This window comes from Microchirus variegatus (assembly GCF_963457635.1).
Source record: "Microchirus variegatus genome assembly, chromosome: 8".
Classification (NCBI taxonomy): domain Eukaryota; kingdom Metazoa; phylum Chordata; class Actinopteri; order Pleuronectiformes; family Soleidae; genus Microchirus; species Microchirus variegatus.
In genome coordinates, this window is record NC_139809.1 from 11,750,575 (window position 1) to 11,773,523 (window position 22,949).

At 43.3% G+C, this 22,949-nt stretch overlaps 1 protein-coding gene across 1 annotated transcript in view; it reads left to right on the plus strand.

Annotated features, from left to right (window-relative positions):
* The first annotated feature begins 791 nt into the window (after positions 1-791).
* The window catches only part of bcar1 (BCAR1 scaffold protein, Cas family member), a 78,086-nt gene continuing 55,928 nt past the window's right edge, over positions 792-22,949 (plus strand). The window contains exon 1 of the mRNA XM_083894196.1: positions 792-925. Coding sequence (XP_083750322.1) covers positions 914-925 — 12 coding nt within the window. The 5' untranslated portion in view covers positions 792-913. The remainder of the gene's footprint in view (positions 926-22,949) is intronic.

Genomic DNA, 22,949 nt, shown 5'->3' on the forward strand with positions numbered 1-22,949 from the left:
GTCATCCTAAATATTTGTAAAAAAAAAAATATCATTTTCATTTCTAATCACTAATAATAATAAATACATTTATCCTGAATTGTTTTGAACTTTTCCCACTTGCTCTGGCCGCTCCTGACCACATTAGAAGTTCTCTGGCCCCCAGGTCATTTTGAATGTGAGGCCCCTGCTTTAAAGGTTTGCTGCTGTATCGTCCAGCACAGTAAAAACAGAACAGAGAGTGGTGTGCAGCCAGGGTTACAAAAACAAGAGTGATTTGCAGATGTGGACAAGCTGACACACGTGCGGAATTCTCAGGGTTTGTGATATGAATGTGTGTGTTTTTGCCCGTGAGAGGCGGTCCCTTTAAGCGTGGACGGGCTCGTCCCTGTGGAAGGTCGGCTCTTCGGCAGCAGGCAGCGGCTCTAGGCGGTGCTGTGCTCCCGTTCCCGCGACACACGAACCTGTCAACGCGACTGTCCTGTCACGTCACAACTGCCTTTATATTCTGGCTTTTTTCCCCCTAATAGTTGGAGCGTGACAGAGGGAGAAGGAGAAGAAGGAGGAGGAGGAGGAGGAGAGACCGGCGTCTGGTTCGCTGGACATTCAGGCGTCCGCTGCCGCTGCCTTTGCCTCTTTTTTACCGCAGACACCTTCTCCACCGCTCGCCACACTTTTCGCCCCCCACGTCGGCTGCGTGTTTCCAGCACTCCACCACCACCACCACCACCACCTCTTCCTCCGGAGCTCAGCTCGGCATACAAAGTATGAAAGATGGAGGAGTGACACTGGACTGTTGGAGCCGTGAGTGAAGAAAACCTCGTTTTTTTATTGTGGACAAAAGTAGCGACGTCTGTGTACGTGAGACCGCCGCCGCCACCACCGTGTGCGTTAACGCCAGGAGACAGCAGCCAGAGTGACGGCACCAGCCAAAATGTCTGTCCCGGTAAGTGTAACCACATTCTCCCCCTTAAGGGGCTTTATTTTTAAGCTGTTATTTCATTTTTTTATTTTTTTATTATGACATTTATGCTGAAACACACTTATTTCTGGTGTGCGTTGAACCAAAGTGACAGCTCGTGTTGAATCGCGTACACACCCAGCGCTGCACCATGCAGCACTTCCATTATTAAAAGGCCAACTTTCCCGAAGTGCTGTCAGCCTGTCCCTCCGTCACTGTAAAGCAGCCAAAGGGGCTAACGGTGGCTCTTCATCGGTGAGCCGATTTCTCCGGAGGAAGTGCACGAGTTAAACGGTGACAGTGAAATATCAGCGGGACACTGTGCAGCTCTGCAAACGAACGCAGGGGCGTTAATGTGGCAGCTTTTTGGCTGGGATCTTGCTCTCTCAGGCTCCTCTGTCGTGCCATAGCTATTCTCGGCAGACCTGCCCTGTCAACACATTTAGACAGCTGGATGTTACGTGTGTGTGCGTGCGTGCGTGCGTGCGTGCGTGTGTGTGTGTGTGCTGCTCGAGATGGTCCTGATGGAGCTTGTTGTGTTGCTCTTTATCACATTCCTGAGGATCTGTTTCACAAACTCTGCCTGAAGGCTCTAATTTGTGTGTGTGTTTGGTGTGTGTGTGTGTGTGTTTGTCAGCCCCATAGGTCTCATTTAAAGGTACAGTAAACAGGATTTTCTTTGGCATTATTGATCGAAAGCTCCTCGGTAAATCAAGCGATCTGGGAGAGAATGACTCTCCTGCATCTCCTCTGGGCCTCATATCTAAGTCGGACCAATCACACGGACGTCCAGAGAGAGCCTGAGCTCCTATTGGCTGTTCTGCTACAGCTAATGCGCACACACAGGTCCCTTAGGTGGAACGATTCAGTGCGTTTACACTAGTGCTGTGCAAAAGGTTAAGGCGCGTTAACGCAGGACGCGTTTCCATGACGACTGACCGGAAAATGACGCGAATGACGTCATGTTTTACGTGCCGCGACACCGGAGTCCAGGCACCGTTTACCAGTTAGCTCCGTTAGCTGCATTAGCGCCTTTTAGCGCCGGTTAGCACACCTACAGTGGAACTGGAGCGGGCAGTTTATTAAACGAAAAGAGCAGCGCTACAAGTCACCAGCGTACCTGTGTAAGTTTAGCGCTACTTTAGAGACTCATGACGTCACGCGCGTCTTTTTTCCGGTCAGTCGTCATGGAGACGTGTCATGCGTTAACGTTGACGCGGTTAAACGCCGTTGACGCGTTAACGCTTGACAGCACTAGTTTACACGCGTGTTGAAAGTCAGATAATTTAGTTTTCTTCATGTCATGTAAACACGACAGTCCTACTAAAGTCAAGCTCGTCTTAATGGGACTAACGTAACTGGATAACGCGATTCATAGTGCGATTACTTCCTGCCTGTGAACACTTAGTCGGACTGGATTTGTGACGTTGATTTTCTGTGGGGTAAAGGTCAACAGGAAACTGATTCAATACCTGCTAGAGCGATACAGCGCCACCTATGGAGGCGGAGTCAGACGTAGGTCTTAGTCGGACTATGGCCGCAAATCGACGAAATTGTGTGAGTGTTACTCCAACACCTGTAACAGCTGCCTGTGCTGCAAAGAAACCTTAAAAACAGCCTGAAAGAGAATCTGCAGATATGGACTTGTTGTATAGTGTTTACCACAGACACGGGAAAATGTGTTTATTATTATTATTATAATCTGCGGATTAAACTCAGTTTTCAACTATGTATGCAGAAAACCCGTCTATCGCAGCTTCTGCGGTACGTATTTACTGCAATGATAGATTACTTTTCATGTTTATTGTGGGCTCTGTCATTAGCACTCACCTGTAAACACTCCACACTGACATGTATTATGTGGAGGTGGTGAGCTGTGAGTGGTGCTTTGAGTGGGGACCAGTGTTTGGTGGTTTTTTAACTCCCTGTCAAGAATATTTGTACCTTGGCTGTTGGATTCACCTACCTACCTACTTTTCTTTCTTTCTTTTACCTCCTACACGAGCACTCATGTCGAGGACTAATGCATTCTAATACAACCGTCGCTGTCATCTCTGTTAACGCGAGTCCTCTGCCGTGTTGTAAAGGTGTTTCTTCCACCTACTGAGGTGCAAAGGCGGCGGCTGCTCTGCCCTTTTCCCACTGTGGAAGAATGTGTTCTGATCTGTTCGACCTGGCAAGAACACATGGAACCTGCTGCCTCCTGCTATTTGACGAGACATGCTGGAAATTCAGATCTCTCTCTCACGCCCTCTGTGTGTGTGTGTGTTTGTGTGTCACAGAGAATCAGATATGTGCAGTGTGTGAGTGTGTTTCTCTAAAAGAAGAGACAGGCAGTGAATTCCTCTTCAGTCAGCTTCACTCTCTCTGACAACTGAGACAGACAGACGGATAGACAGACTCTACTGGGAAGCACGCACGATACCAAATATTCAACTTGGTGTTTTTCTTTTAGTAAAATCCCGGCACAAAACTTCACTTTTTTGTCCCAGAAAAACCTCAATCAGCTCGAGTTAAATATATCCAGTGATAAATCCTTCATTTCCTTCCAGCATATTTAATGACCACCAGTCATTCGTCACATTTGGTCTTGATCGGTTTGGATGTCGGCACTGCTAGGACATGACCACAACTTTAAAATGAGCAATGATGAAGTAGAGAAACAATCACAGAAAACGAGATTTGATGACAAATATTAAATAGCATATCGTAGAATAACCCATATTAAAACCCTAAGGTGATAATGGGCTTGTTTTTATCGTCATTACTGTTCTTCTCTATGCAGATGATGCACTTCTCTTCAATGCACACACTCCAATCATTCTGGAATGATAAGTCTTACAGTATATAGAGCTATTTCAGTCATTTGCTTAAAAACCCACTTTTCGTTGGTCAGTCGCACAATTATAGACAATTTCGTTGTATTACATCCACATTATTTCTGCTCTGAAAATATAAGCGAGAAGTGCTCTTTAAATAGTGGACTTTTTTTCTATTCCCATGTTGGTGATAGTGTTGGCTCAGCAGCACATTGCCATGGTGATGGAGACTTAATACAGTGTTTGCTTACCTGAGTGGTAGTGGGGTCACTGCCGGTGTGCAAGTGTGTGTGTGTGTGTGTGTTTGCATTGCAAGCGATCGGCGTATTTGATCTGCGAGGTGGAGACGGGAAGTGCGTCGCGCGCCGAGTATTCGCTCCTCCGTGTTCTCATGCATTGTGACATTGTTGTTGACATCGGCCGTGACGTCACCCACGCACCTGTGGTGTCGTCCAGTGACAGCCGAGAGTTTCCAAAGCAACTGTTGCAACCCGTGATCCTCGCACACACGCATGATTCCCGTGACGCACATTGCTTATGGAAGAGACGTGTTCCTAGAAACGGAGCGCTTTAAGCATTTTCAACTCAACGCAGCTTGATGTGCGGATCACACACACACACACACTCTCACACAAACACACAAACGCATACAGCCCAGGGTGTTAATTTCAGACTGCGATGTTGTGTGCAGCTGAATCTACCAGACTGTAGCTGGCGGCTTGTCTACTGTGTATTATCCTTCCCACATGCACACCCACACATGCACACACACACACACACACACACACACACACACACACACACACACACACACACACACACACACACACACACACACACTACTACATCTACTGTAGCAGCAGCAGCAGAGAGCAAGCCTGGGTCAGATATATTTATAGAATTTAAAGAGAGCACAATGCAAGGTTTTTTTGCACACATGCACACCAAGACATTACTGATGTGCATGTAAGTCGTATTAACCCTGATTGTTTAAATGATTTCCATTAAATAATTAAAGAAGAAATGCACAATATTGGACTTTTTTGCCAATATCTGATATGCCAATATATTGGGGGGGGGGGGGGGGAATAGTAGTTGTAGAGGGCACCAGTATAGAAGTGAAGGAAGTAACGGCCTATTTGGCCTACTATTGTCGTAATTGGTCATATCGGAGGATCCTGGTGTGTTTGCCGACATCAATATGTGGAGATAATATTGTGCATCACTCAATTAATGTGCTTTATACACAAAATATGCAGTAATTTGCACCAAACGTTCCAAAAAACAACAACCCAAGCAGTTCCACTGTTCTTTACTGAAAGTGATTGATGGGCTGCCGGTAACTGGTTACCTTAAACAACTGATAAACTTAAAAAATAAGTTATTAGTAAAAATAGTATTAAGTGGTCATTCAATTCTTATCCATTTAGTCTTTCTTTAGTTTTAGGAAGGTTTCAGGAAGAGTGATGATGTAATGTAATGTAATGATGATGAAGAAGAAGAAGAAGAAGAAGCCCTCTGGTTTCCCAGTGTCCTTGAGCAGCTCCTAACTGCTGCTGCTGACGCTGCACCATCACTGTGTGAGTGTGTGAATGAAGGGGGGGACGGACGGGGACGAGGCACACATTGTAAAGCTCTTTTAAAGAGTCAACAGACCGTGCACTGTACAAACGCAGTCATTTTAATGTCAGCGATACCCATTCTTTAACCGAGTGTAGCAGCAAGAGATGATTAAATGTCAGCGTATGTGACACATTGATATCACAACTGTGCCGAGTTGAGTCGAGTTTAGCTAGTGGAAACGTGCTAATACAGTGTACTTCCTTTGTGAGAACTAGTGCAAGAAAACCTAGTCTCGCAACTCCAGCTGTCCAGCCGTGTGGAAAAGCAGTGCAAACTGGCAGAGTTGTGCGGATCAGTGCATCCGTTCGGCAACTAGTGTATTTTGGGGGTTTAGACCGTAACTGTGTGTAGTCATGTGTTCACATAGCAGGCTTCACCAGAAAGGCAGCTCACTCACTGTAAACAGAATAATGCTACGTACTGCGGTTCCACTGCTTCGCTTGAAACCGCGTGCTCTCGGGAAGTTGAGAAAAGCTCGACTTTTTTTTTGCAAAAAGGCAACACCGGCATCAGCCAATCAAATCACGTCCATGCGAATATCCCAGCTCAGGCACTGGGCTGTCAAAACATGTTTATGTAAATGCGTGTCCTGCCTCGCCTCACCTCAAAAACTGAAATGGGGAAGATTGATGACTTTTGTAGGTATCAACGCCTCAGTTTTGGGACACAAACTGGGGGAAAAAACACGTTTGGGGAAAAAGGTTGGCAGAGGCATGTGGTGAACCTGGCATCTGTTTGAGAAGTGTAGTTCCTGTTTACATTCCTTAGGCTTTGTAGGGTTGTCAACACCTCTGCAAAGCATTAAAAAATATGCTTTTTTAAGACGCATTTTCCACAACCAAGCAGTCTAGATAATCTAGATGATCAGTTGGATGTTTGGTAAGGGAACCCTTGTTTTATTTGCAGATAAATACAAAGCATACTAGTATTAGTTGTGTTGTGTACTGCTACTGTTCTAGATGAGCCAAGTGTGTTATTTCAAGCAGTGTGGAGTTTTTTTTATGACAGAGGGGAAGAAAGGGTTGGGGTTAAGTGCTTCTCATGTTCAGTCTGTGTTCTCCATTTCCTCTGTGTGTGTGTGTGTGTGTGTGTGTGTGTGTGTGCGAGCGAGAAAGCGCGAGAGATATTTCTAAATGGACACATGAATAGATAAATTTTGTTTTAACGTTTCATGACGGCGGATGTGTTCTTGCATTTATACATGAATCTGTGATGCGAGTCCTTTGTGCATCTCATCCTGTATATACATGTGTAGTGCTGTCCATACATGTTATTTGTGTTCAACTCAGAAAGACTGAGTCAGGCATTAATCACACACACACACACACCACTCTCCTTGGGTAAGGTAGGCGGGGTTTCCTAAGGCTGTGCACAGGGACAGCGTGGTCAGTGCAGCGCTAGTGTCGTTCGTGCACAATAGTAAAGCTTGTTACTTCTATATTAATCGTCTCCTACGAGATAAAAAAAAAAACTAAAGAAAACCTCCCTCGCATGCAAGTGCTCACACGCGCACATACACACACACCTTGCATCTCAATTTTCCCCCCCAGCTCTCCATGGTCTTGGTAGGGAGTTGCTAGGGGCAACAGGAGGCTCTGCTGTGCGTGGCAGTAACATATAGGCAGCCTGTGTGTGAGTGTGTGAGTGTGTGTGTATTGTGATATAAGAACAGGCGGAGGTGAGTCACAGATATTGTGAGAGTTAAGGTTCCTGGAGGCTTCGGTGAAATCACTCTCTGTGTGGTTTATTAGAGCTGATACAGAGTTCAGAGCTGCTCACTGTGCAGTGAAATGACACCGCTAACCGTAACTGGGCCGATGGCCTCCTTTTTAGTATAAGAATTTCAAGTCTCGCAAAGACGATGTTGAGGATTTGCATCCAGGAAATGAAGGGTCTAATTGGATGATAGCAACTGTCAATCACACTGGTGTGCAGTTGCATGCATCATCTATTTTCCTTACAGTGAGAAACTAATGTACAAAATTGACGATGACCTGAAACTATAGCGACTGAGACTATTTACTCCTTTAGGGGATGTTTACTGACGTTATAAATCGAGAAAGACGTGGGCTAATTTTCCTCTGGAACCAGCAGCGTCACCCTCTGGTGGCTACTCAGCATATTCATAAATCCTTGTTAGCTTCAACAAGCAAACCGAAAGATTACGTCTACTTTTTTATATTTATAAAGTCTGCCCCACACTAGAGGATAATTTGACAGTTTTCGGTTCCGATCTGGCCTTTCCAACAAATGTGGGTGCTTCCGATTTTAGCCTGATTTGAACAGATTATTTGGCCAAATTATCCCGTAGTGATTTGGCCAGAGTCTTCCTAAGTTCAAATCCTTAGTACGACTTGACAGCAATTGGCGTTGTGAGCAGAACCCTGCAATAACCACTGAGAGAGTATTGCATAGTTTTATTTAGAACCGTAACTTGTACAAGCAAAGTTGATTCAGCCATGACTTAATCCACAACACAAAATCCACCTACCGCCGGCAATCCACCTTCATGTTTGTTTACGTCCCGAAGTCTCGTTAAATCACGTGGGTTTCTATGAGATACTTTCTCAGGGTTGAAACACTAAAAGTCAGTTCCAAAGTGTCTGTGGTCGCCCACGTTTTTTAAAATCAAGGCGTAAAAAGCTTTTGCTGCTTTGATAAAGCCGCAGCAATAGTAATGATCAGCGCTGAAGGAACAGCTATTTACCACCAGGAACCACTGTGCCGTAGAACTGCCATGATCTCCCGTGAGAATACATCTGTGTGTTGTGTTGTTACAGAGCTGCAGGTAAGAAGCTGTCAGTGTTATCAGCACATTTGACAATTGTTGCTTTGGTGTTTACGGTCTGTGAAATCAGCATAAGCTGGTGTGTGTGTGTGTGTGTGTGTGTGTGTGAGTGAGCTGCATCTCGCTTGAACACGCCTCGGTGGTCGACTGCAGTCAGAAGGCAGAGCAACACACACACACACATACACCCACAACAGAAATGTCATCTGAGGATATTCATGTATTAATATTAACAGAAGTCCTGTGTTTGTATAGTCTGCTATTTTTACCCAATTCTAGTGCTCATCTTGGTAACTGTGAAAGCAGTCAGAATTTTAACTTTTTCTCAGAATTCTGAGATTAAAACAGCAAGAATTATGAGATTAAAGTCAGAATTCTGACTCTTTCTCAGAATTATGAGATTAAAACAGCATGACTTTTGAGATTTGTTAGCTCTTCCGTAGCTGTCTAGCTCGCCGTCAAACACTGATTTATTTTGAAATGACACAATGGGCAGCCTGCGCCTGTCCAGTCATTCCAGGACCTCATGATTTATTAATATTTTATATATAACATTTTTCTTTTTTCACTTAAAACTGTTCTCAAAAGCGTTTTTTCCCTTTTCTGCAGTGCAAAAAAAGTCCTGCTATTCTAAAATTTTAAATAAATATTGCAATACAGACAATAATTGTTGTTATTATTTCGTAGCTCATTCCGTATCAGACAGTATTGTTTTTAAAAAGCCATTATCCATCAGGTTTGAATTGGACTGGAACGTTGGTCGGTCCCTGTTTGTACTGTACTGTAATACACAGTGCATGTTGTGATATTGTGTCATTATCTGTGCCTCCATTAGCCATAAATGGTTTAGTATTGATCGGCTAGTATGCTGGCACAGAGCTTTATTGACTGATGAGCGTGTAGGTCATGTGTAAAATTCAAATACGCTCGGACAAAGTGCACTCTGGAGTACTTTCTGTAAATTCTGCAATTCTTATCAGAAGACGCGTTCTTCCATCCATCAGTCTCACGGAAGAGCATTTGGGACACAATTTAGACCAAAGAATGAAACAAATATTCCCTGTTATTCATGTTGTGGGGACTTTAAATATGAGATATTTAAATGCTGCTCTGTGGCCATTTACGCCAGAAGATACTGAGCTCGTTTTGTTTTCGGAGGGAGCAGCTGCTTCATTGTCTCATTGACTCAAATAAGAAGATTGATATCAGATTGATATCAGTGTGTCCTTTTTATACCACATTGTCTTTAGCCTAGCTGAGCACAACGACTGGGAAACGGTGGAGAAATGAAATGGCATTGATCACCGACGCTCGCAAAACCCTGCTGGCAAATAACGGTCGTTCTGTGCAATGAGGCAGTTTAAAATAATGAGTGTTCCATTAAATGCAGCTTTAGTGTGTGTGTGTGTGTATATGCGTGTATGTGTGTGTGTGTATTCTTTCTTCATGGAGTTTATTTAAAGGTTTTCTTTTTTTTTAAAATAAACATTTTATTGCATATCCTATAATTTGCTGCTGTTATTAAAAACTCCACAACAGCAATTCAGTGCAAAATCAACTCGGTTGAATTTCTTTACTTTTCTTATCAAAAACACTCCCACACTGAGCAGCAGCACTGTTGTTGTTGTAATCACGCAGCTTAATTTATGAGGAAATATTGAGTTATAAAACCTTTAAACCTTACATTTGTTTTCCTTGGCAGATTAAGTAGTACATATCCTGCAACTTTTCCAAGGGTGTCATCATTATGCACGATGTGATGCAAAAATGCTGTCGTTTAAAGCTGCACCAGTGGGAAGCATATTTGATCTCAGAGAGGAAACTGAAAAGACTGCTCTCACCTGCCATGTGTGTGTACTTGTATTTGTTGCTTTTTCTGGCATACTGTACAGAAATAGTCCTGGTCCTAAGCCTCATTCCAGAGGAACTGGTCCAGATTTGAATGGTTACCAAGTTGAGGTTTGGGTTAGGCAATAACTGGTTATGGTTAAAGTCAGGGATAACATAAATGAAAGTTCGGTTGTAGTCCGAACCTTTTCGGTAACATATTCCCCTCCTTGCCCTGAGGTGGCGCTGCATCAAGAATTACTGAAGGAGAAGACGAGACAATGAACAAGAAAACTCGCTCATCTGTTGGTTAATGCGGGGCATGTTTTGGTTGTGTTTACCCACAATGCCCTGTGTTGTAGTCCACTTCTTGCGAGACCTACGTTTTTAAGGCGGACCAAAGTTTGCTGGACTTTCCGAGCAAACGAGCTTGAGCTGGTGTGAATGCACCATTAGTGCAGTGTCTGAAGAAGAATAGCTGCACAAACCTGTGTGTGTGTGTTTGTGTGTGTTGAAAGGGCATCAGACTGATGTGTGAAGACAGCTGTTAGCAGGTGTTCGCTCCCTGGCAGAGACACACACACTGGATTAAAGAATTTGCTTCCACTGTTTCACGTTTCATAAGCGGAGATGATGCGATGTCTCCTCAGCAACACAACACTCGGTGCATCCTTTTTTTTTAAAGCCTCAGCTTTGGCGACAGGCAGTCGCTTTTTTGAGTTGCCCATTGATCCCATTCTTCCCAAGATAGTCTTGGGGAATTCCTTCTCAAATGTCACTCAAACATTGACTTGGACAGCACGTATGACGTATTGCTCATCAAAGGTCAAGGTTAAAGTGACCTGAATGCGTTATCCTAACACCGATATAATGTATAAACCCATTCTGAGCGTGTTATGACTTGTGTTGTGACAGCACTGTTCTGGTCGCTTCCTCTGCAAAGCCCCCGTTTTTTCTGTGTCTCCTTCAATCACAGAATACCTCTGTTCATCCAGCTGTTTTTCCCTCCCCCCGTTCCATCCTCATGGTTGGACACGCCTCATCCCAGTTTGTCTGCGCTTGGCCTCTGGCCCCTGTCATGATTGGGTCTACATCAGGCCTGATTGGATGATTTACAAAGTGTGGAAAGGCAGCAGAGAGAGAGAAGGAGGGAAGGGGGGGGGGGGGGGAAGATGAGGAAGGAGGGAATGAGATGGGGATAATGAAATGGTAAATGGATGGAGGAGAAAGGCAAAGATGGAGAGAGATTAATGATGTGAAGAGGTAGGTTTTACTGTGCCCAGAGTGAAAGATGGAGGACTTGATGTAATTTCCCCTGCAGATACTTTTTCACTCGCCTCTCACTACACCCCCCCCTCTTGCATTTCCATCTCTCTTTTCAGTCATCTTTCACTTAATGTCACTCCTCCTCCTTCATATCGCACATTTCAGCACACACTGAATATCAAATGATGTATACGTCCTGACTGACCAGCTCCACCAGAGGAGGGAACGTGCAATTCTGCAAAACGACCATCATTACTGTGGTTCTCCTGACAAGACGCCAATTGGTTTGTCTTCACTGCTGTGGAAATTTAGATTTATGACACTTTATAACATCAATGAAAAACACTCAACACACAGCTCATTTTAAACTATAAACAAGCTACAGTACGGTGGCACGTGCTGATTCTAACCTCTCTGGTTTCCTTTTAGAATCATTGCTTTCTCATATTCGGTGGTCAACCAAAGCTGGGGTAGGTTTGACATCATTATAGCTCCCATAGAGTGGTTCTATTGCACATATATGTGAGTTATGGAGGTCCCCTTGCATACATTAACTCAACGTTCAGTTCCCAGCCTTGGAGATATTGGAGAAGGAGATGGTGCAGCTCGGTTTGGTACAGTACGGTACAGTTTGGGACTGTAAAGCGGTCGGTCAAGCTTGTGTTTTTGGTGGTCGTGTCGGTGAGATATGTAGGGTCACATTTTACCACATCGAACGTGACATAACTTGGTTTTGTGGCCGTTTGTCTCATCAAGATGTCAAACTTTGTATGAGAATATAAGAAACACCGGTAGCAAGGGAGTTATGCTTTTCTGTCACCAAATCAGCTGACTGTCATGGGTCGAGCTCCACTCGTACGATACTGTACCATTCCTCTGGTACCCCAAGGGAAGGGTACCAAAAAATGGAATGGTTGGGGCTTGTTTTCTGGTACTATTCCAAATGGAAATGCTAAAAAAATACATAGTGTACCAAACCAAAATGTCTGTCTATCTTCAACCAACTGGTGAGAGGAACTCAGGACAGAGAACAAAGGAAAAACCCCATAGGCCATCATTTATAAGTAAGTATTTTCAACAACCTGTGGTTGAGACTTGAATACCAAATTTTTCTATAGTGATCCTTCGTACTGAAGCTTTAAGGAGCTCTTACAGCATATCACAGGCCTCCTGCATGACCACACCATCAGAAAAATGTGAATGATTCTAATCCACATCGCTTTCCCCAGCATTCAGGGATTAAAAATGGGATTTTTATTTTCCTCAACACGGCAGCGGTCGTAAGCTGCTTAGCTCCCCTAAACTTCACGTCCATGGAAATCATAACAGAGCGCGTGTGAATGGGATTGAAACGACTCCTAAAATAAAATTGTGCATTTCTCCAGTCGGTATTACAAAAAAAACAACAACAATATAATTGTGCCCACAATTTGTGAGACATGACGTCACTTTTAATGGTTACATGGACATCGACATGTACTTCTGTTGATCAGCTTTGGCCAAAGCACTCAAACTAATAGAGTTTTGTAATCCCACGTATTAAAATGACCATCGCTCGCAAATCACTTCACATTGTTGTGAACCATAGCCGTCACATAATGACTCCATTGAGATGATGGCACGAGCATTATCTTAATTTAAGAATATTTAAAAATCATATTGAGTCAATAGGCCTCATATATTTCATTTAAATCAAGAAAAATGCACTTGTTATTAGCGAGAATACACTCATTTTGAGGCATTTGTGCATTCATTGAGGTTAGATATTTGTTCTTGTTTTGACAAGCTAATTTTGAGTAATATACACCTCATTTTGTCCCTTTTTTTGTTTTTGAAAGCGGTCATTTCATAGTGATTTATATTGTAAATGACAATCATTTTAGTGTCACTTTAAGAACGGATTACTCTGGTTTATACCTCCTGCCCCCGCGTCAGGATGCTCATTGTGCGTTACATTTTTTACCTTTTGTCGTGGAAAGAATGTCTTGTTTATCTTTTGTGTATTTGCCGTGTGAAAACACATCAAATGTAGTCGATTTAAAACAAGAAAAATATGCGTCTTCAACCGTTTTCACCTTGATATGTTATTATTATTATTATTATTATTCTCTGCTTTTATGGAGCCCTCAGGTAACTGCCATAGGCTGCAGGTTTCCCTGCAGAGTGGAGACAAAGTGACAACTAATAATAATATGCAAAATGAACAACGCCGTTTAAAACAATTACAGGCCCTTGCGTTGGAATGGCATTTCCTTAAAAGCATAAAAGCACCAAACAATCCCCCCCCCCCCACACTCACTTTTTATGCATTAAGCCTCATTGACATAAAAAAGTGTGACCTGGCCAAGAAGGCAGCACAACAACAAGGTCACGCATTTCAGCTAAACAATGCAAACAATGCAGTTTCAACAACACAACTCGAGTAAGAAAAAGACACAGTATGCAAACGATACACACGAGCAAGGTCAGAACCAACCGTGATGCAGGTGCGGGTTTTTATTATGAATTATCTGCATTATAAAGAACACGGTGGCTTAATGTAAACGCTCACGTGCCTGCTAATAAAATTCACGCCAGGTTGCCTAGGCGATCGTTCTTCTCAAGTGGAGACTTGTGATCCCCACTTCGTGACTTATTTGACTCGTCGCCGTCCGCATTACATCATAACATGTTTGTAGGTTTAGTTTGTGTGTTTTTTTTAATGAGGCTGCGGCGGCGGATGTGTATCTTCATTAGAAATGTGTTTAAATGCACAGCAGAGCATGGACTCTGTAGATTATCTTGATGGCATCTTAATTTCCATACTTAAATGAACCCTAATATTTGCATAAGAATCATCCCTCTCAGTTGTAAAGGCTCAATAATCCCGAGGTGATTAAATCACAAGCGGAAGTATGTCAATTCTCACTGTTTCGATCGTGTGTAATCGGCTCTAATTTTTAGTAAAACGTCTAAACGATTCAAAAATGATGATGTTCTCGAATGTCTTGTTTTGTCCACAAACCAAATTGATTCAGTTTGAATGATTTCTTTGTTATGTGGAGCAAAGAAACCAGAACATATTCACATTTAAGAAGGTAAAACAATCAGAAATCTTGTTTTAATTATGAGAAAAGCTTAATTGTTTCAGCTCTCAAATGTACATGATTTCATCTTAGGAAGGCCAGTAATGTTTTTAGTTTCCAGTCTATAGTCTGTGTCTTAGACTTGAGTTCTGGAAAATGTCCAGAAATCTTGGTCCGGACATTTTTTGGAGGGAGAGGGAGGAAATAGAAGTGGTGGCTTAAGCACGAAGGAGGCAGAACACTGTGAATTATCCACAGTGTTCTCACATTAACTCACACTGACACTATCTGGAAGTGTAACTGAGGACTTGTCAGAAGTTCCAGAGAAAGTACAAAAGTGACTTTTACATAGATTTGTATTCTCCTCTGCAGATCACGGCCTGATCTGTTGTCGCTGTGTTTTAGAGAGAGAGAGCCCCTTTGTTCCTGAAATGTATCTGCTGTTTGGATTTCTGACCCAGACGGCAAACTCCGGAAACTGCTCAGACCCAAAGTTCTCGACATTTTCCACAGTCCATGTCTAATAAACAGCTGTAGAGACAAAAAGTAATAGGATGTGGAATCCAGGGCCTCTACGTACATACGTCTGCTGTCTGGATTCTGTTCATTTTGTCCTTGGAGGATGAGCTGTGTAACGTGATTTTGATGGTAATTTAAAAGGTTTACCTTTTCTCTGTTGTGGTTGATCGGTGCACGTCGCTTAAACTTCACTGCCGGGCTGAGGCGAAGGGGGTTTGTGTTGTTGTTAAGCGCAACACACGATCTAAGCACAATCAACTGCAGTAATTGGAAGAATGCCCTCATGGCTGTAAAGTCTCCGCAGAAGTCGCAGCTTATAACTGAGGTGACTGTTAAAGACATGGCTGAGAGTGCAGGCTGATGCCAGTGCTCCCGCGAGGCTGCGGCGGGCTGGTGAACACCTTGCATGCAAATGAGAGACACAAGAGTTTGAAGGCAAAGGCCTGAGGCCACAGGCTCTGCCTGCTTGTACTGGGAAAGGTTAGCCAGATGTTGTCTCCAGAGAAGTGAACACAGTCACTGACGAAGCTCTCGGGGAGATACAGGCGACAGATGTGATGGGTGACGGGGAGGAGAGGGCTTAACCACCCATGGCGGTGGTGTAAAGGGGCACAGAGGTATTAGGGCTGCTGTCGTTTTCGTCCTCCCAGAGTCTCGTCACGAGGGAGCCAGAGTCTTCTGTGGTGTCGTGTGTTTGTCTTCTCTGCTGGACAATCGAACCAGAGTGTAGCCTGTGCCACAACCACATTCTGCTCCACCCATTTGCAATTGCAGCTGAAAATATGGGTTTATAATGTACCATAGATGTGTAATTTATTGATTGTTTGGTCCATGAAATGTTAGTCTATGTAGTTGAAAATCAAGGTTGTATACATTTTCAAAATAGCTGATCAAGGCTCAAGTAGGAGGATATTTCACGTCATTTTAAAATAAAAGTGTTTTTTTTTATATATGTAACGATAATAATATTCACAATATAAACGGGTTTATGATGCAAAATTAGTCTATTAATTGAAAAAAACATACAGAAACCTCTCATAATGTCATATTAAAGGCGCCACATGTAAGAATGTGGCTAAAAATGGTTACTACGCTCAAATTCAAAATACAGAGGTCTTTTAGGTTTTCGTTTTCTCCGCCATTGTAGCTCAGACGTAACTGAAAACCTGGTGGATGCTCGGCAGCTGAGACTCTACTGACTGCAATGATTGGTAGACGGCGGTAGGTGGCGCCACATGCCAAAACATGATTTCAAGACATAAACATGATTTGCAGTCTGCAAAATATATTTTTTTAATCCAAATATTTTGTCTGTACTGTTGTTGTTGGTGAATTCAGTTTGTTATATGAACATTATTCCTGAGTCTCTGTGACATATTAGGAGGATTTTACGGCCAGTTGCTTTACATTTATTACATAATGCACCTTTAAGTGGCAGGCCATTGCTGTAGTAGTTGAAGAAATGTCCATGTGGAATTTCAGTGGAAGTTTAATTATCACAGCTTTTGCAGCGGCGACAAGCGATTCCCTTCCGCAGCTTATTTATCTGACAGCGTAACACGGGCTAAACAACCTTTTCCCTCTGTCGGATTCTATCCGTCCATCTTTCCTCACCTCCCTGTAAACAGTGCATTTAACTCCCTCCCTCCCTCAATTTCCGGCACCCTCCTCTCATTTTGCTTTCACCCCTTCAGCCCTGTCACTCTGTATCCCTATCATCTATCCAACTGCAGCGCTCTTTATCCCCCACGCACGCACACACACACGACATCCATTCCACCCCTCAATTTAATCATATGTGTGAGCTCACATACACACACACACACACTGGTTTCCATGACTTCAGAGGACATGGGATTGGCTTACATTAATTTCCTTGAGACTTTAACCATAATTACTTCTGACCTAATCCTAACCCTTAACCCCGACCTTAAAATGTAGTTGTTTATGTTACAGAGACTTGATTTTTGTCCTCATAAGGAAGACAAAACCCCTTAATGTGACTGTGTCCCCACAACATAAGGAATACCAGCTACACACACACACACACATTCCTGTACATCGTTCTCAGTGAGGACACGTTACCATAACACTTACTAGCACAGCTGAATGCATGACACTAACCCTTAACCCGAACCCAATTCCAACCCTAAAAAAAAAAAATACCTTTAAACTTGTGACGACCGGCCAAAATTCACTCACTCACAAGGTCAGAATGTCCTCACAGAGATGGGTTTGAACCAAAACGTGTCCTCGCAGACACATGTACACACACACACACACACACACACACACACACACACACACACACACACACACACACACACACACACACACACACACACACACACACACACACACACACACACACACACACACGTGGCCATTGCTTGGTGGTGTGGAATGGCCTTTGTGAGGAGTAAATTGCTTGGCCTTATGGTTCACAACCAATTCACAGGATGGCAGCTGGGCAGATTAAACTCAGAGCTCCCATAGTGTGTGTGCGTGTGATTGTGTGTGTGTGTGTGTGTGTGTACAGTTGTTTCAACTCAGAAGATGCTTCCATTAATAGAAAGTGAGTAGCAACATGGAAAAGAGATGAAAATGGGCGTCGCTCCAAGTCATCGCAGAAACTAATTTCTCAAGCTGATTGTTCCATTATTGATTTCTATTTTCCATTCAGTCTGTCCATATTTTTTTTTTTATTATTAGTCCTCGTATAGAGCTGGTAATATTCTCTATTTTTGTTGTTGACCCAAAAGCCCATCAATGAATACCTCTCTCTGTATGCCGAGTGTGTCCAAAGCCGAATGGAGTACGTTAGATCGATTTGAGGAATAAGAGTTACTCTTTTCCAAACACACGGAGCCTCACAGTTGCGAGGATTTGTCATTACCGTCACATCCAGATAACCTTGGTCTGTGCTGGATTGTTTTTTACCCTCTGTTCCAGTTTTGTTCCGAACACTGTGAGATTAAGGGACATTGCCCCCACTTTTCTTTATCAAATTCCCGTGAAATGACGCCGGGGTTAATGTGTTTGTACGCTGTGGTGCGAGATTATTCAACCCCGTCTCCTAAAAACAACATTCCCACACAACTAGAGTGCATTCCTAATTGTGTTTAGTGAGGAGCAATTATTCGCAGACTGGTTATAATTGTGGTGAAGCACAGTGAGTAACCTGTGATTAGGTTAAGGCACAAGAAGTACCTGCTTAGGTCTAGGATAAGATGTTTTTTTTGCTTTATGGTGTCAACATCCTCCCACACCACACTATAAAAACTGTAAAATCCATTGAAACGCGACCGTGTTGCAACACATTTTGTCTCAGTGATCCGAGTGTTTAAGAACACGTGCGGTCAGAAGCTTCTGGCAGAGCGTCTGTGAGCCGTAGAGACGACGTCAGTGGACTTTCTGCTGAGTGAAGCGTTTAACGCAGGCGTGTTTTTCTGCTGACTGCAGTAAAGAGCACTGCACATGAGCTTCAGATGGTACATTCATTAGGATGTGTGTGTGTGTGTGTGTGTGTGTGTGTGTGTGCGCATTATAATAGACAAAGAGAGGGAAAGACAACATATGAGGGTGATATTAATCACTAGGGTCTCGAAATGTGGTCCGCAGCTTTGGTGAACATCTCGTACACTTTTGTTTATTTAGCGTTTAATTCCTTACGTGAGTATTGCTAATGTCAAAAACAATTTGGGAGAAAATAAAATTCCTTAGGAAATTGAATTGAGAACGGCGGGTTTATGTGAGCGGGAGCAGGCGAGGTTTAGTTTTCATGTGAGTGAACTGAATGTGGAGTTAAATGCATATTTTGCTGGAGGACTTTCTGGCCTGCGAACCTTACAGATGTGCCTGTAGCCACTGTCTTCAGAGTCAGCCAACCGCAGCAAGCTTCTGTTAAACTCTGTTAGCACAACTAACAGAGGGTGTCATGCTCCACTTCTTAGCCGTCTACTGCGCGGAGTCCTTGTTTTGTCTGCCATGTAGCCGCAAGTGTACCGGCTAATTAAATCTGACTCCTTTTCTATTTTTACAGACGCAAAGACAAACATAGAACGGGCCTATTTTTAACAGCACCTTCAGCCTCTTTGTGACATAATTCAGTCGCTGGTGACGTAAAAGAGCATTTTGGTTGCTGCTGAAATAAAGGCAGTCTCTGTCTGTCTCAACTGTAAGGTAATAACCGTCTGAATGACTCTCTGGCTGTTACAAAATGACTCCAGTATAGTAAGCTTTACAGTTATCAGTACCAGTTCAACTCAGTGTTCCTTTCTAAAGGTGCAAAATGCAAAACTGAGGCCCAGCATGTGCAGGAGGAGAAGGGCTTTCTATGGAAGTAAAACCAGAAGGTCAACTTAAGAGCTTTCACACCTACAGCATTTGGTGCGCAGCAAACCTGTTTGGTCCCTTGGTTCGGTGTGAATGTAATCTCCGTACTTTGGTGCGCAACAAATCAATCTGTCCGAGACCTACCTGAAGGGGTGGTCTCTGACCGCTTAATACGCTCTACTTTGGTACGGTTCCTCTGGTGTGAAAGCAACCAAGCCAAATGGGACGTAACAGTCTAGTTTAGTGCATTATGGATATGAGGTGAGATACGGGATTACCCCGAATTTCCACCGGGCGCTTCCGTGGTGGTTTTGCGACATCCTCTGCCCAGCCTCAATCCCCACCGCGTGAAGCCCAGCATCTGACGCACCTGGTGGAAATCCGGAGTTAGTTTGGTTCCGGTGCCGATGGTCTTCGCGGTCTGTTTTGGTTCGTTTAGAACTATGCATATGTGAAAGCAAACCTTACCCACTTCTGTTTGCTGCATTGTAAAAATTTTCTGACTGGTGCGGACCAAAGCAATCTATTGGACTATACTATAGGTGTGAAAGCACCCTTAAGGCCCTGGTACACTTCCGCCCACAGTGGACCTAATGCGCAAACTAAATTTCCTTGCAGAAAAAATATTTCCACCACAGAAGAAGAAGTAGTTGCCAAGGATCATCACCCGATCCTTACCAGGGTATACCAGGGTCCACGACACACGATGCAGCTTGTGCGCAGAAGTACAGTATACCAGGGCCTTAACACACAGCTCGTTACCAGCTTTAGAACTCGTAAACTTGACGTGGGAAAGTCGTGCACAGGTACGTCCTGACCTCGGGAATTTCCGAAAACTTTGACTTTTTGAAGTTTGTGAATATGGTGGTGGAGGTTCAAATGTTGGGAAGTTGGGAATTCCATTGGCGTAATATTACCTCCATTTTACAAAATTAATACCATACTATTACCATGTTGTTAGAATGAAAACTGTAATGCAGATTTGGAGCGGTAAACGGTGCTGATTCAGTAGCCGCTGCCTCTGCTTCCAGAGAAAACTTATCAAACTGCTCGGATCTGTTGGAAATGAGTGCCTGTTGGGAAGCAGTCGATGTGCACCGATCACAACACACAGGAAATGGAGCATTCCTTCAGCCAGACAGAGGGGGAAGTGGGAAAGCAGCCAAACTGCACCGAGTGTGTGTGTGTGTGTGTGTGTGTGTGTTTTGTTCTGTGTACTTGTACATCTCTCAAACACATTCTTGACCTCACTGGAGGAGAGTATGAGTGAAATTGGGTCAGGATTATTCCAGCTCACATTACAGTCGTCTCCCACCAGCTCTGATGCGAGAAACGGCCGGCTTCTCTCGAAACCGAAGTAACTTTAAAATAGGTCTTTTTTGCCCTATTTTAAACTGTCGCTCCAGATCACGCCTCCTGCTCACAGTGGTTGTAGCACTGAAGCAAAGATGGAGCCTTAATCATCGGCAATGTTGGTCACTGACGGCTCCAGTCCGTGTGTCTCACAGAATTCTGGCCAGGAGCCATGACATTTAGTACAGATGTTCATGCCCCCCAGAGGATGAATCATAATGATTCTCACGAGCCTGACCTTTTATAGTACAACTGGGCATGCAAACTGGATTACCATTACGAGCGCAGTGATTGGTCACAGCCCCCAGAGGAAGAAGAAGACTGCAGATTTATATACAAATAAAAAAAATAAAAAATAACTATGCAATCTTCATTCATTCATAATGAGATCTATAATGTGAGTAGAGGAGCTAACACTGGAACTAACACTGGAACCAGCCAATGGATTTGAATCTATTTGTGTTTTTTTCCTTCTGGAATCTCTTACTATTAATGTTTGTGTAACTTGTTTGTGTAACTAATTAAATAATGAAATATTAATAAGGGCCACATGAGTTTCCAAATCATCGAGTCTGCTATTTTTAGACTTTGTCTAGTTTAATTTAGGATCATTGGTTTTATGTCATGATAACTCATGATATATTGTTTTACAGTGTACCACACTAAGGCCTTATTGTCAAATTTAAATAGCTTATTAACACTATGAATGTAGCAATAACCAGTCGTTTGGAAGCTAACGGTAAAAAGAAGAGAAATCATAGAGAGCTATGTAGCTCTGTGTTGCTATGAAGGTCCAGCAATCTGTTGTTAAGGTCACTAAATCTGACCTCTGACCTCTAATAACATTACCATACATGGAATGCGACACCTTTGTAGTAAGATGCCACCTGCTTGGCGTTTCGTAGCGCGGTTCCACTATAATAATGCTTAAATCCAGGGTTTTCCGCCACTGAATAAGGCCACACGTCGGATGCTACAAACACGCCTATATCGCTAGTTATCTCTTTAGCGCAAGTTCAATTTTGAAGAACTTTTGCTCCAAATGAGAACAGAAGGGTTGACTGTGTTAGCAGAGTTGTTTTCCTAGTCACGTCTACATCCTTACGATGCATGCGGCGCAGTTCCCATGGTTACTGTTCGTTGGCAGCAGCTTCAGGTTAGCAGGATGCTAGTCGTCACGCTACAACGGCCTCTGACAAGCCTGCAGGACGTCACGTTGGGGGCGTGGTTAAATCCTTGATTCTACCTTCGCTTTTAATGTTTGAGAACTTGACGTCGTTTCGACTGATAGTCAATTGACAATCGAGATAGTGACACCGATAATCATTAATATTATAAAGATGTGGTTTCAGATCTGTCACATACTCATGTATTATTTTATTCATGGCTCAATTACCAAGATACGGGATGAGAGAAATGGCTGCTGTGAAGGTCAGAATGGGTTTTCATGTTGAAATCCTGAAATCCGCCAAAAAGCAGCGATACTGTAGCGATGAAGATAAAATTAGCTGTTGGAAAGTGTAATGAAGCAGAAACAACTGTGTGTTACATGTCATCAAAGGCAACAGTGCAGAGGAGCATTTAGCTTGAAATTAATTATCATGGTCTCTGAATTCTAATGATTTCCTGTTTATAGCGTGGATGAATGACAAACGTAAAGCTTTGTAGCTCTTCATTCACTCTTTTTTTTCCCCCTCACTGGTCCATTAGAATAATATAGGTCAGTCATATTACTGTGGCTCATTCACACCGATAGAGTTACCTTCATTTCTGGCTTCTTTCCTTCCTTTTATTTCACTAATTCTGCATTATAGCCACTATTATCAGCTTGTTTGTGTGTGTGAGAAAAGAATTGCACGTCTTCACAAATAGCATTTAAATGAAAGGGATAAATATGGAGTGCCTGTTGGACATACAGTTGTTTTTTTATGGAAGACAGGAAGTGGTAAGATAATACCAGAGCAGTTAACCACAATGGAGATTTAAGCCTGATTTATGGTTCCACATTGTTCCTACGCATTGTTCTTTGCATAGCTACTCACCTTGTGTGGAAACGTCACTACATATCGCATTGCAGCGATAGCAACAGCCGTGATTGGTCCTCTTGGTGGTGCCGTATTTCCTCCCTTAGTATGAATTGAGGGCCTGATCGAGGAAGTACGCCAATACATTTGTTTGTCTCGGACACAGCCGACAGCAAATTCAGTCGTCATTGTTTGGAGTAATAAGCGGGCGCATAGAGTGAAAGCAAAACACAAGGAGGCTGAAATAAATTCAACACGGAGGGGTTGAAATCCTGCCACCACCAACTAATGGAGTGGTGATGCAATCACAGAGCGACACAAACAACAATGTAGAACCATTTATGCGCACAACATTGGATATTGGACAGATGGGAAATCCAATACAATCCA